General features: G+C 51.1%; 1 protein-coding gene across 7 annotated transcripts in view; it reads right to left on the bottom strand.

Moving 5' to 3' along the window:
* MECOM (MDS1 and EVI1 complex locus) overlaps nt 1-15,419 on the bottom strand; it is a 359,475-nt gene that overhangs the window by 44,680 nt on the left and 299,376 nt on the right. For 6 of the 7 annotated variants that reach the window (XM_062582197.1, XM_062582201.1, XM_062582198.1 and 3 more), the window contains exon 3: nt 4,237-4,371. In XM_062582197.1, coding sequence (XP_062438181.1) covers nt 4,237-4,371 — 135 coding nt within the window. Of the gene's footprint in view, nt 1-4,236; nt 4,372-5,950; nt 6,023-15,419 lie in introns of those variants that run through there. The other variant, XM_062582203.1, reaches the window with a different exon arrangement.

Consider the following 15,419-nt stretch of genomic DNA (forward strand, 5'->3'; position numbering starts at 1 on the left):
TGACCCGAGCCGGCCCCACTGGAGACGGATTTTCCGTGGGAGTCGGATTAAGGTTCTTTCCCTTACTAAAGGGACAGCTGCAGGGAAGAAGATGGCAGGAGCGGCTCCGCTCCTAGTGCGCACGTGGCCCTTCTGATCCGGAACAGCCCAAACCTTCGTTTCACTCTCTAACAACAAAGCCTCAAAACTATTCCTTAAAAACACCACTTTTGCAGGTGGCTCCATGTCTAGGGCTGCTTGAGAAGCCTCTGGGTTTTTCTGCCTGCTAGCAGTATGCCGGCGAGGGGGGCAGAGGCAGTAAAATCTGAAACACGAAGCTGTGTCTGCGGATTAAAAAAGTTTTATGAACTTTGTAAGACACGATCAGATCTGGCAAAGCCTCCAGCGGTAGGTTCACTCGTGTAAGTTTATATCGCTGACATTGTGCACGCTGTTCAGTGTGTAATACTACTGGTTTTCCTCCATTCCAGTAGCATATACTTGAGCATAAAAAAAAAAAAAAGAAAGAAAAGAAAAGAGAAAAGAAAAGGAAAGAAAAAACTATTTCAGGACACACAGCAAATCAAAACCTCAGGAGACTGATCCTGGACCACGTGGAATTTTCGACAGATAAAGCGAAGGGGATCTTCAGGAGCTGCTTTGCTTTGTTAGGGGGAAGACCACGAAGCTAAGAGCAGTTTCACAGATTATACGGCTATATCACTGTCTTTGGTCTGCAAGCAATAAGCAAGACAAAAAACAATATTCAGGAGTTTTAACCTACGAACAACTACATTTCTTTTTTAAAAATACATATATTGTTTACAACTTGAAGACAACTGCGGTCCCAGCTTAAAAATGCATTCTGATTGCATGACAGTTCCCTTACAAGACATTCCTATAGTGATGTTGTATTTTCAACTGCATTTTCATTACCATATATATTTAAAAATAATGCTTTTACTGAGACGACAGTGCAGCCAGACAGCCTAACAGTGCTAATCATTCTGAAGCCATTAAAAAGTTGAACTAATAGGTGTTTAACAATAATAGAGGAGTTAGCAGAAACTGCTATCGAATCCTAACTGACTCCAAGCCGAAAAAATACATTCCAGGGCAATAATAGTGACAAGACTGTTTGCAGCTCTGCACATACTGTAGTCTCTTTGGGGAAAAGGAAAAAATGAGACTGTACGATTTGTGGAATTTTATTATTCATATACATCTTGAATTACATACTTTCAGGTTAGATTAGGTATGACAGGAGATAATAGAAGGGCAGCAAAGAGAAATCCTAGATCAACTTCATTTGAAATAAAACAAAAAACAAAAAAATGCAGCTTTTGAACCCTACTCCTCTCCCAATCAAACGAAATATGAGTTACATCCAGTATACATGTTTTGACTGCATCCCACCATTATCAAGCTGTTCATCTTAGCAGAGCTCATTTATACAGTTATAAAAAAGAGCCCAGGCCTTTTGCAAAGTTGATCCTAAGTGACGAAACCTAAGCTCCGCCGCGAATCTGGGGGCGGGGTGGTACGTCTCCAGAAAAATAAATTCTTCTAATTGAGAGAACAACAAAAGAAATGTTTTTCTTTCCTTCTTTTTGTTAAGTGCAGAAGGTAGAGCTCAGCAGAGCGGCCCGACCGCCGCAGGTCTGAGGTTCACCTAAACGCTGCCTCCAGCAGGCTGGCAAAACTACCCGTCTGTCCCCAGCCTTGAGCTTAGCCGGACAAACCTGCGGCCGGCGCGAGGCTCGCGGCGCTGGCGCTACCTGCTACCTTCTCAGGTACGGCACAGTGTTTGCTTGGGCATTTTACAGATGAGTTGAAGCAATCAGAGGCGAACAATCACTGCTGATCAAGAGTCCCTGTCCCGGCCCCAGCAGCGGCAAGCAGCTCCGCGCCGTGCCCCGGGCGGCGAGGGGTGCTGCTGGCACCGCTCACTCCAGGGGCAAACGGGGGGAAACTCCCCGCGCTGCAGCTCACCGGTACGCACTCTCTGCCTCCAGCACTTTTTTGTGCGTGTGTGTCCAGGATCCGGCCAGGCAGACGGACAGAAATGCTGCCACGCGCGGTATATACACAAACGCACATGCATGCTCAGCCCTGACTTATATTTGTCACTCCTTGTATATGGACACGTTTGGCCATGTAATGTCCATTTCCCAGTTCGCCTTCCATTACATTTTATATTACCTCTCAGGAGTCTGTGCCAGAATAAAGCAGGAGGAGGAGCTGTTAGAAAGGCTTTGGGGGTTTAAGATTCAAGAGCACATTTTTAGCATTAACTTTTTAGGCTATGGTCATAAAAAGTTGGAGTATGCGTACAATTTTGTGGGTAAATTTTCAGTGTTTCCAGAGGGCCACATGAACAACAAGCTCTTTGCTGACAGCATACAGCTCACAACGTGCTACTTGAAAGACGAGCAATTTTTAATTTTCAAGTATCAGAAACAATAAGCCATAAAAATATGGAATTACGAACAGCATGATATCATGCAAAATAAAAAACAAGTCTCCAGTGAATGAAAGAAATCATTGGCAGCAGTACAGCCACCATTACCAAATCTCAGAAATGTAAACACCAAAAAAGAGCAGCTTACAAGCACCGTAACTTTCATTCTGAAAACGTCAAAACGCCTGTGCCGGTTAGTGTGTCAGAAGAGAGATGCTGGTATTTCAGTCTAGCATATATTTTGAGTTGCAGATCAACAATATCAAAGTAAACACAGTAAGTTGTTTTTACCAATTCACATGACTCTGTTTACAGTTTTATCTATTTGTGCCAGCTCTTACTGAACATATTTGAATTTGCTATTTCAATTAAACTATACAGTTTCCTTTTTGTATCCCAGTTATATAACTGCTCCACACTGAGAGAATTCATTGTTTTTCAGTATAAAACGTATTTCAGCTTGGAGAACATATTTTTCATTTACTAATAATCTTTATGGTTTCTTTAGTTAAACCAGCTGCTATATAAAAAGTAAATTATATTTCAGTCGACTAGTTCATTCAGTATTACATGTGCTCAGGGCTGAATTTTGAAAGTTGAAAATTAAAGGAATCCTCTATCATAATTTCTGAGAAAGTTATTTAAGCCAGTTTTAATCAACTATCTCATATGAGCTACATAAATACATAATTCTGTAATGCAGCTGGAAATAGCAGACTGTCCCACATTCATTTCCTATATGTAAGGAATTTGATTGGAAAGAATGATTTCTAATTGAAGCTTTGTGTCTGGTTGTGATTCTTTCTTCAATACTGTCAAGGCAATTAAATCAGCTAAAGATAATCTTTAACATTCACCTGATGCATTTAATTAAGTGGTGAAAATGAACCACAGTGATTAGAAGAATCAAATGTTACGTTGCTGGTATCAAAGCTGAAATTCGAAACAAGAATTCACGATCAGTTGTCCCTTTGCTATTTTCGACGTTTTACTTTAAAGAACTATAGCTTTCCTAACCTAGCTTCACTTGTTAAAATATTTCATAACAGCATGTATTATTTGCGAACTCAAGCAAATCTTGATTTAAGAAGCACCTAATAACTCATCAGCATAACCGAAAACACAATGCTTCGCTGCGTTGCTCCTCTGCCTGCCCCAGTCTTTTTTTTTTTTTTAAACACACACAGATAAATAACGTTTGAGCCTAACAACGAGTGGATTTTTTAAGTGCAATAAAAGGGAAAGAAACCCCCTAAAGATTCTAGTTCAGTGCAGAAGTGTGACGAGTTCTCATGAAGAGTATCAGGAGGCATAACAACATTCATGCGTGTGTACAGTCAAATCCGAAGCCCTGTACACACAGCTATATTTGTAGGATTGTCAGTTTTGAATCTACCCTCATTCTTTCCATTAACTTCACATTGGAGTTCTTGATTAACTCGATGGTTTAATTTAGCAATCCAACTGGACTGGAACAGGCACCAGAAAATGTTACTAATTCAAAATCAGAAATACTGGCTTTGCATAACTGAGAAAGTCATCCCAGTTTTTATCAGGTATAAGATAAAAAATAGGGAATTGTTTATGAACCAGGCAACACTGTGGAAAAATGGAAAATTCCTATTATCCCCAGCCCACAGTCAAAATTACTCTATTCTGCATTTCACATCTGTGCCTTATCTTTTGTCATAACAGCAAACATGCCAAAATCTGTTGTGAATTGCTGTTTCTTTTTTTTCTCCATTGACACCCTAGAGTTTCTTAAAAAGTAAGCCCAGAAAGTGAACACCACATACCTGATCACTTATCTGACATGCAACAAGGTTGTGCTGATTGTAGCATCCAGCAAACTTGATATATTTGAGCCAGTTTCCTACATCTGGTTGACTGGCATCTATGCAGAACTTCACATTGCAAAACTCATCCAAGATCTAAAAAGAAGAATATGAAAAAGTAAGTCTTTCCACTTCTATCTGGGAATGCTAATTAAAAGATAAATCACAGGTTTTCGGATAAAAAAATGGATAGCAATATATGCATGTTTACTCACAAATAGGCTTCTCTGGTGAGTTTTTTTAAAAGAATTATATACAGAATTATATACGTATCAATAAAAGGACAATAAATGTACTGAAAAAGGTCTTGACCAATGTTTACACATAAGCAAGATGTTGTCTAATTATTGCTAAGAAATACTATGTTAATTTAAGAAGAATCTGATTTTCTTGGCATTCATTAGTAACCATTTACATTTAAAATTATTATTTTAATTAGATGTGATTCCATCAGGGAGTACAGCAAAAATTATTAAAATAGATGGGGCTGTCTTCATTTGAGCTTTCTGTTTTGTTACAGAATTTATGTTGCTTGCAGCTCTCAGCTAGTTTTTTTTGTTACTCTGCCTACCAAATAAAGTTTGGTTCAGAGTTATTTATCTTGTCTTAATATTCTGCTTCCCAAATAGCCCGTCTGTGTAACACTTAAATCACTCCCCTTAATTGGTGCAAATAATAGAACTCCCTATGCCAAACTAAAGAAAATAAATGAAAAACAATGTAAACACTCATGCAAAACATGGCAGTATTCAAGACATACCAATAAATGGTTCCAATTATGCAGACAATAAACAAATATAATGAGATCGCTTGTGGACAAGGTAGAAAGGATGTTCTATTCTAATATTATGACAAATTGCTAATCATTACATATGACCGAATATCATTATTTATTTGCGAGCTTTGCAAGTGGCCTGTCCTAAACTCTGAACAGTATCCCAGTGCATGCATAACGCCAACGCTACATTTGTAACTTCTGTCGGGCACATCCTGCACCGAGAGCAAACGACGCTTTTTTATTAAAAAAAAAAAAAAAGGCTCGCACACATGCACAAAACGAAAAGAAAAGAGCGAGGCAGATTGTTTCCCCGGTGAAAAACATTTGTATTCACGTCAAGCCCGGGAGCACTTTTGGCCTCGGAGCTGAATGGCCAGGAATCCCCGTATTGTATATCATTTAGTTAATGAAAACCCAAGGAAGTTTCCTATCGGGGCGAACAATATCGCCCGAGCCCGCTCGCCTTCATTAATTAAACGAGCCCAGCGGCGAGCGGCTGCTCCGCGGGCGCGCGCGGGGGGCTGCGCGCCGGCGGGATGGGGCGCGGCGGAGCCCCCGCGCCGCCGCCTCTGCCCCTCCGCCCCGCGGCGCGGAGGAGCCCGCCGCGGCACCCCCAAAGCCGCACCCGCCGCGCAGGGCCGCGGAGCGCCCCGTCCCCTCGAGGCGCCGCGCTGCCCCTCTCCGCCCGGGGAGGGGGGGCACCTCCTCCTTCACCCCCAAATCCGCCCGGCCCGGGGGCGGGTGGGGGGGGCTCGTGTGTGTGTGTGTGCGCGTGTGTGTGCGCGTGTGTGTGCGCGCGCGTGTCCCCGGGGCGGCCGCAGCAGGGTCGCCGCGGGGGCAGCGGCGCCCCGAGGGGACGGTGCCGGGCCCCGCCGCCGCCGGGCTCGCTGCTCTTACCTTGTGCCGCCGGGAGCCCGCGGGGGCGGGGGGGGGGGGAGGGAAGGGGGAAAAAAAATTATCCTTCAGGCGGCGGCGAGCAACATCTTGGCGTCAAAGGCGGGCGGAGGCCGCGGCCGTCGGTGTCCGGGGCTGCGCGGGCGCGGCGCGGGCCGGTGCTCGGCGCGGGGCTCAGCGGCGGCGGCCGCCGCGCTCGGCGGGCTTCTCCCGGCTCGCCATCACCTTCCCCTTTCGGCCCCTCCTGGTCTTATCGGCTGCCTGAGCGTGTGTGTGCGCCAAGAAAGTTACCGGGAGAAGGGAGGGGGGAGGCCGAAAAAAACCCCCCTCTTTAAGGAGAAAAGAAATAATAATAAAATAAAAAAAGGGGGGGAAGAAGAAGAAGGAGGAGAAGGACACAGCGCGCAACAAAACAAACTTCTTTCACTTCGCGCCGGGGACGGCGGAAAGTGTGCGCGCCGGCGGAGGGAGGGGAGGGCTGGGAGCTGCCCCCTCCCGCAGCCCTCGGCGGAGCCTGCCCGCGGCGCTTCTCCCCCGGGGAGCGCGGCCCGGCCCCCCCGCGCTCCCCGCCCACCCCGTCGGAGCCGCCCGCCGCGGCCCGGGGCTCCCGTTTGGGGCACTGTCTCTTTAAAGCGGGGCTGCCCCGCCGCCCGCGCAGCGCCCGCGCTCCCCCCCCCCCCCCCCCCCCCCGCCCGCGGCCCCGGGCGGCGGCGGCGGCGGCGGCTCCCGGCGCGCTTAAAGCGACAGCGGCCCCGCGGCCGGGGGTCACGGCGGGGGCGCCCCGCGGGGCCGCGCCGCCCCATCCCGGCCGCGGGATCCCCCCAACCTTCCCCCCCACCCCGCCCCGGGGCGCCGCAGCCCGGCCGCGACGGCCGCGACGGCCGAGCCGCGCTCGCCCCGACGGCGGCGCGTCGCTCCGCTTTCCCCATCGCCGGCAGCCGGCGCGCCGCGGCTCGCTCCCACTATCGCTATTTTTAATGAAACGCAGCTTTTTCGAGCGCTGCCCTTGCCGGCTGATTTCCCCGAGACCCCGCTTTCTGCAGCAGCACAATCATCCCATTTGCAGCCGCTTCCTGCACGGGTTTTCTTTATTTATTTGGTAACGAATCTCGTGAATGGAGCAGCCGGAGGCCGGGCTACTTCTGACGGCGAGGCCCGGGGCGGCGCGGCGGGCCCGGGGCCCACGGCCACCCGCGGCCGCGGCGGCTCCGCTGCGCGCCCGCTCCGCCGCGTTTGCCACCAGCGCGGCGGCCTCCGGCTGCACATAAATAAATATATACCGGGGGAGCGGGCAGAAGGAGAGTGCTGAACTTTCTGTCTCTCGCGGCGCGCTCCAGGAGTGCCACCCACTTTTTTTTTTTTTTTTTTTTTTTTTTTAAGTGCAAATATATTTCTCAGCCTAAAAGTCGATTTCTCCTTACTGGGGGGCCGGGGAGGGGGGAAGGAAGGAGGGCAGGGGGAGGGCGAGGAGCGGAGTGACAAGAGATGATGATTAATTCGTCTCAGCGGCCTGTTATCTGTGACATTGAACTGTTATTTCAGATAATGGCTATTGTTCGAGACGGGGAGGGCAGCGGGGGGGGGGGACCCCGCACACAGTTGTGTTAGGTAGAACAGGAAAAAAAGAAAAAAAAAATCCTTTGTCACTGCCCCCGGAGCAGCCGGCGGGAGACTCCCGGCGAGCCCGGCCCGCGGAGCGGAGCGGAGCGGAGCTCGCCGCCCGCGCGGCCCGAGCGCTGATTTCCTGCCCTCCCGGCGCCCGCCCGTGGTGGGAGCCCTTCGCTCGCTCGCTCGCTCTTTCTCTCGCTCTTTTTTTTTTTTTAATTTAGCCATAAATTGGACCGGCTCGAGCTATGAGCTGTTCTATTTTCTTCCTGTCAGGATGAGGGATTTGTTTTATGATGCATTGTGTATTAAATACAAGTAATCTGGGAAACTGATTGCTCGAGCCCATAGGCCTGATCGGAGGCTCCGATAGGGAGCGGGCCCCCCCCCGCGCCCCGGCGCCCCGCGCCCCGCTCCGCCACAAAGGGAGGAAACGGCGCTGCATAAACACGGGGGGCCTCCCGGCACCGCCGCTCCGCGCCGCTCCGCGCCTCTCCGCGCCGCCGCGCCGCCCGCGCCCGCCAGGTGGCGCTCGCCGCTGGGGCACCGCGGCCGCCGCGCCGCGCCGCGCCGCGCCGCGCCGCCGGCTTCGCCCCCCGCCCGGCGGCCGCGCCGGCTTCGCCCCCCGCCCGGCGGCCGCGCCGCCCCCCCCCCGACCCCCCCGGCCCCGGGGGTTCCTCTCCGGCCATTTCCCTCGCGCAACTGTTGGTTTAAAAGGAGTCGCCGCGCCAGCGGAGGCAGCGAGGAGGCAGCGCTCGAGTCTGCGAGCAATTCCCACCGGGCTGTAAACCGATGCCTCTTTTGAGCCTTTAACTTCATGGTCGTCCCAGAAGTAGAAGTTCTCATAATGGAGACCCTATGGGCACGGTGCATTCCAGCACATCATTAAAGCACAGCACAGCAGCGCGGCCAAAGCCAGATGAAATAGCTGCACTGTCCACTTTTAATGGGCTTCCTGTGGACAAGCGCTCTGCAGAGGACAATACTGACAAAGCTGGTGATTTTTTTTTAAATACCGTAAATGTTCATATTAAGCTTAATATTATCCTTACATTTATAGACCCAGCCACTTCATAACCACATTTTTAAGTGGGGTTTAATGTTATATTTCTCAAGGTGACTAAACACAACATTCAGCATCCTGACTAACACTGTGGTAAGTGTTTAAAACACTAGCCGAGTATATCAAACGGGGTGGGGGAAAGGAAAAGCAAAGCAAAGCAAACAAACAGAGAGCAACAGCCCTCTAACGTGTCCACACGCCGCGGGACAGACCCGCGACAATGATGGCGAGCCAGAAAGCTTGTCATGATTTCTGCATGCTAATTCTGCCCGCTTCGTGTTGCGTGACTTCTCTGTTTTTATTTTTTTTTTTAATAAAATATGACCAAAATACGAGCACTGGGCGTTGGCGCAGGGGAAGGGCCGGAGCTTTCCTAACTCTCCCGCAGACGCGCTGGCCCGCCGCGTGGAGACCCGCGGCCCTTCGGCGGCTGCCGGCCCGGCCGGCCACCCCGCCTGCCCTCACCCGCCACCGGCCTCATCCCTCCCAGCCAAAAGGCAGCCTTGGAGTGAGGCAGAGGGAGAGGAGGAGGAAATTAAAGGTAAAAAAATGTAAATAAAAAATTTCCCTTGGTCTGGAAATGGGCCCAACTGAAAGCATGTTAATCTCCACCTCAGTAATTTGGTTCTTCTGGAGAAGACAGAAGCCCTGCTGCTGTGCCCTGCACTTCATAAATCACGTCTTTATGTGGACAAGGTCAGGGCACCTAACAGCTCAGACATGGGCCTTTGCAGCGGCTCGGAGGGCTCCGGCATGTTTATTCTCTCGCACAGATCTCCGAGGAGTAGTCCAGCACGCTTCTAATTACTTTTGATTATTTTCATTTGCTCGGGTCAGTCTGGCCCGGCCGGGGCCGCTGCAGGGGGGGTTTCCTCCCGCCGGTGCGGGCCGGCGGGGGTTGGCAGCCCGCGCTCGGGGCCCCCCCTCGCCGCAGCCTTCGGGGCCGGCGCGGCCAGATGCCGCGGGCAGAGCGCCCCAAACGGCGGCGGGCACCCAACGGCCTGGAAGCATCGCGAGGAGCTAGGGAGCTTCCCCCGCCCCCCTCCCCCCCGGGAATACTGTTTGCCTTCGGGGAAAATGCAATGTAAAGTAAAAACAAATTAAAAAAAAATCACTGCAAAAGGGGAAACAAATCTAAACCATCACTGCAAAAGGAAAAAGAAAACCCAAAGCATCACTGCAAAAGGAAAACAAACAACAGTGGAGTACTTGTAGGCGACTGAAAAGTCCAAGGAGCTCTGCCAGTGCCGCGGGACGTGGCCCCGCTCTGGAGCTGTTGCAGGGCTCCAGCCGTGCAGCACGGTGCAGCGCGGTGCAGCGCGGTGCAGCGCGGGCAGCAGCGCCCCAGCCTCGCCGCCGCTGCTGCAATCCCGGCAGCAGTTTAGCAGCGAGCCGCTCGCTGAGCAGAAGCACTCCCCGCTTCTCAGGTCCCCAAACCCGCTCTTGAAACAACAAGTTCCCTCGCTCCCCAAGCTGCGCTGGACACCGATTCCCCTGCCTTCCTTCCCCCCTTGGAGCAGCTTAGAAAGGACGGTGCTTGTATCGCCACCCAGCCGCGCACTCGGCGCACTCCAACCTTTGCTTGTTTTTGTGGGGTACGGGCAGAGCCCCCGGCTCCCTGCAGCTCCCTCCCCACGCCCAGGACTTCCCCCCTGGTTTTTTGATCCTGTGCTCATTTCCAAAGTAACCACCAAAAAAGATAACCGCAGAAGTGGACCGGAGAGAAGTGAACGCAGCACAAAATGAAACATTTCCCCCTGGCAGTGCCTGACCGACGAGGGGAAATATCCAGGGCCTGACATGAGAAAGAGTTTTCCAGCAGGCCCCGAGGCTTGCTGCCAGCATTTCACCCGGGATCATTTGGGATCGGGGGCCGGACGCTGATACCCAAGGTTGGTGTCAGGGGGACGTTGCCGCGCACCAACCACAGGTGAAGAAGGGACAACCGCAGCAGCTTTACTTTCTCCATTGATAAGGAAGGTGCACAGAGGAGCGACTGCTGCCTATCTGAGCGGAGGAGTGTGCGGATTTGCTCTTGCCTGGGGAGAAACGTGGGAGGAAAGGTTGGAAGCCACGTCCAAAGCGCCTTCTTCTTTCCTCCAGAAAGCACGTTGGACCTGACGGTGGCATGTGCGCGCCGCTTGCGGGGAAAGCTGCCCTGCGGCGCGGAGGCTCCCCGGGACGCTCCCAGGAGCTGCAAAGATTTCCCGGAGCGCCCGTCCCCGCAGCGCGGGAGGCCCTGGCCGAGAAGAGCCGTGAGCAGCCCGTGCCCCTCGCAGCCGGCCCACCCGCCGAACGCCGCGGGCTGCCTTGCTGCTCATCCCGCCCGCGCCGGCACGCACGCTCTTCGCACGGCGCAACAGAAAGGGAATCCCAAAGGTAGAAACCTCCCGGTTTTCCTCCTCCGAATCTTCCCACGGGTTTCCCTGCCAAAGAGCGTGCTCTGGCTGTGCGGCCTGCTGCTGTTTTTGTTCGTAGTGTTCATCGCTCCCATTACAGAGGAGCCTGGAAGCCTCCGAGTCCAGCCCGGGCCCTTCCCGCGCTCGCCGTTACTCAACATGCAGAGAGAGACAGTCCGTGCATAACAAGATAAAATTTTGTTTAAAAAAGCACATTAGCTAGCTCGTTTTAGCACTTGCTATCAACAGGGCGATTCAGTGCGCTGGCTGATGTGAGCGCTGGCCTCCTAGCCACCCCAAAGCTGTGCGTGTTTTCCTGTACTTCACCGTCCTCATTTTTGAAAGAAAGCTGAAAATCTGGGAGGCCCCATCCTTGATGCCCTTTTGCTACTCCCTCATTCACACTTGCTGAACTACAACTGCACAAACTTGTCCCAAGCTTGCGCCCACCTCTGGTTGCCACCGTTTCCTCAACCGAGCCGTGGGACTGGGCGAGCGGAGGCTCCCACCTCACCTCGTCGCTCCTCCTCTGGCTGTAAACGGGGCTTTTTGCAGAAGCTGCTCAAAAAATAGAGCAACTCTGAAAAACACTCCTGTGGCCCTAAAGCTGTTTGAGGAGCCCCAGCCAGAGGGGGCCGTACGCAGGAGGTAGAAAGCCCAGGAGGATTTTGCAGACTTCCTTGGTCCGTATGTGCGTAAGAATACAACGGGCATCCACTAACTCTTTGCTTCTTCCAATTTTTTAATTTTCACGCCTTTAGTTTGCCAAACATGGCCTGCTTGGAAAGCCCTTTTCCAGGCTGCGAACCAGCTGCGATGTCCCAAGAGCTCTGTACGGACGGGCACACGGCAGCGAGCGCCGAGGTCGTGCCGGGGGAGTGCGGGGCTCTGCACTACCCCAAAGCCTGGCAGCGGGATTTGTAAAGCTAACTGATGGCAACCGGGCAAGAAAACAGCAAACAAGTGAAAAGGCCAAGGGAAGGGCTAACGAACAGACTATACACTGAATAAATGCACGCGATATGCACCAGGTATTGTATTTTAATAATCAGTTTGAGGAATGACTGGTGATTTTCAAAGCATTCCTGCTACAGCCCAAGCTTCAGCTAGGCGTGCAAGGGTGGACGTAAACACCTGTGGACTTTATAAGAGCAAGAAGCACTTTATCACCCAATAAAAAGCCCAACGCTCATTTTAAAATGTTCAGGTTTGCATTTGCGGATGGTTGCGCGGGGGAGGCGGGATGCCCCCGGCGCACGGCGGCGCGTGCCCCCCCCCCCCCGGGACGAGGGAAGGGGACGGACGCGGGCAAGGGTGCCCGGGCGGGCAGCGGCCCTGCTGCAGAGCTACGGCTGCCGTGTCCGCGCCGGCGCCGGGCACCGTCTACGCTGGGGCTGGGGGATGGAGAATTCTTTGTAACCAGCTCGTTGCGAAACTATAAATAGGTTAAAATCCTGGCAACGGTTCGAGTCGCGCGCAGTAGATAAGTCCGCGGACTGGAATTCGGGAGTGCTCCTGGATGCCGGAGGAGCTCGCGAGGGCGATCCTCACCCTGCGCGCCGGCAGGCTCCCCCAGACGAAGCTGTGAAGCGCGTGGACCGCGGGCGCCGCGGCAGGGGGTCGGACGCCCCGAGGCCAGCGGCAGCGCTGAGCGCGTGCCCGAGCCCCCGGGGGCGAGCTGGCCGCCCGAGCGAGCGCATGACCAGTAAATGCTTAACTAGCCGTGTGCGTGCACAACTAAGTGGTTTGGGTGCGCATTCGAAATGCTTCTCCACGGACATTAGTCACACCTGCACACAGGCGCGTGATTAACTTTGAGAAATCCTCCCCTGGGATTTGCTTTGCCCAAAAGAGCTTCCTCATAGCATGGCAGAGCAGGAGCGCCAAAGACACCCGGCGTCGACCAAAGCCCGGGATCCCTCCGTCCCAGATGGAGGATACAGGAATTTTAACTCGTCCCCTCGCAAGGCGGGAGTGAGAATACAGTAGCTCACCTGGCATCTAGCAACGCTGCTCTGAAGGCACGCTGCAAAATCCGCCCACCCGCTTTACGAGCGCGACGGCGAGCCCCACGGCTCGCCTGCTTACCTGCAAACTCTCCGCGGGAGAGGGGGTGGCAGAACGCACCTGATACAGGTGTCAGGGGAAACCTGTTCTTCCAACCGAAAAAGGTGTGCTGATCACAATAGGTTATTAGTAAAATGGCTCTGCACATGCACATATCTTTGTGGCAGATATTTTTTTTTCCATAAATGAGTTGAACGTTTTCCAACTTGAAGAAAATGTTCCTAACTATAAACTTGGAAATTAAGGGTTTTTTTTCCCCCTGAGACTGAGATCCCTCAGGGCACTTGTGTGCTGGCATGCATCCTTTATTTGCTGAAGAAATTTCAAACATGGTAATTCAGCACCCTACTGATAAAACAAAGAAAAAAGCAGAATTTAGGCAAGTGTGCATGCGAAGGAGGAGGGAGGTAAGTGTAGTACCGCTTCAGGCATTTTTTTCCTGTGGCTTTTTTTTTTTTTTATACACAAGTCATGCCGCAGGTTTTGTGCGAGATTCATAGAGAAAACATTCCCAAGATATAAGATGCATATCAATCCATAAACTGAGTCTCACAGAGGCAAAATGACCTGCAGAATTTAAATGAGGATGGAGACTGCTTTATAACCACTTTTCTATATAACTTATTTAAGCTTAAGATGTTGGGCTAAATTTGCCCCTAGCAGAATTACAAGTATTAGCATTATTAGCATTACAGCAGCACCTAGAGGCCCTAGCTAAAACTGGGCTCCCATGTGGGTATGAAATTAATAACCACGAGTCCCTGCCCTGCATGGCTTACAGTTGGCTTAGGCAAGGCAAAGTGGGCTGGACGGAAAGATTTCCGTTTGGTTTTGACAGAAGAAATATGGAGATTTGCAAAAGGAGAAAATCTGCGACCAGCTGGGAATGGGCCTCGTGCAATATTTTCCCGTAACTTTTATCCTCAGAGAAGTTTCTTTTCACTTCTTTCCTGTGACTATGTTGAACAGAAACTACTGTCTGTCAGCTAGCGCTCACAGCGTCTCGTGGACAAATAGTGGGTGCTCACTTGAGCTCCGCCAGTTAAAACAGTTCTGCGTGTTTTAACACAGCTGATCTGTAGCGGGAATTATACTTTATCACCGTTTTTTAGCTAGGAAAATATTTTCACTTTGGAAATGAAAAGTCGATGCTTTGGAACAGATCTTTAAACATAAGCACATTGCGCTGATTGGTACCATAAATGAAAACTCCTCCTACAGAAACGGTTTTGGGGAGGATGCGTAAAACTCTGATTCTCCTTTTGCAGGAGGCACGTGGAAGGGAGGGAGCCCCTCACGCCGAGCCCCGCGCTCCCGCAGGCGCCGGGCGAGCGTCAGATCCATCGCAAGCCCCGCAGGGCAGAGCGGCAACGCCAAAACCGGACCTGGGCCTCTTGCAAAGCCACCTAAGTGACCAGACGAAACGGCGGGCACGGACACGCGCCCCTTCGCTCTCTGCTCAAGATAGGCTGTAATTTTTTGGTCCGTACAAGCAAAAGGAGACCGATGTATTAAGGCTAGATACTTACTGTACTGGATACTAGTAGAAAGGTATGCCCCAGAAGGTTATTTCCTTCCACAGTGTAAAACAGAGGAGATGACTGAGGTCAAGGGAGCTGTAGCAGAAGATACCATCTGAGAAAGGCCATCATCTCTGCTGATTTTTCAAGCATTTATGGTGAGACTAGTGTCTGAGAGGGTGGTCAGTAGTTTATGTGTAATATTTCTGACATCTGCACAAACGACCTGAAGACAGGAACTCCTACCAGACACTCAGAAGCTCAAAACAGTTGCCTCTTGCATGAGGGAAATTATTTATCTGCCAGCTCTGGTGATACAAGATACACGAACCACCGCAAGTGTCCCCAGTGCCTCTGGTGTATCTAACAGTGCTGTAGAAAATGGAAGTGGGAGTTGTGAATGCCCATTTGCACTTCAGAACTAATTAATTCTTGTTTAACTCTCTAAATTAACTCAGGAATTTTGTCGCAAAAAAAAAAAAAAAAAAAAAAAACAGTAGCTTTAGATCTAGATGCCTGTGGAGCGGAAAGACTTCTACTGAAAGAAGCAGCTGAATGGGGTGGAGGAGTATAATTTATGACATGTGAGTTTTTCATCCAATATATATCTTTTATACATCCAGAAATCTATTCAGGTATAATAAATGAACATTATGAATCACTTTATATGAACATTATAAAGATGGGAGGTAATTCTCTAGCAGTTAAATTTTAAATTTGCCCATATTTGACGAATAACTCTTGTACGGCCTACATCCATTACACAGCTATGTGATGTATACATCTATTTGGTCTATTTACCCTGGATTTGGGAGGCA

This window comes from Rhea pennata, chromosome 9, assembly GCF_028389875.1.
Source record: "Rhea pennata isolate bPtePen1 chromosome 9, bPtePen1.pri, whole genome shotgun sequence".
NCBI lineage: Eukaryota > Metazoa > Chordata > Aves > Rheiformes > Rheidae > Rhea > Rhea pennata.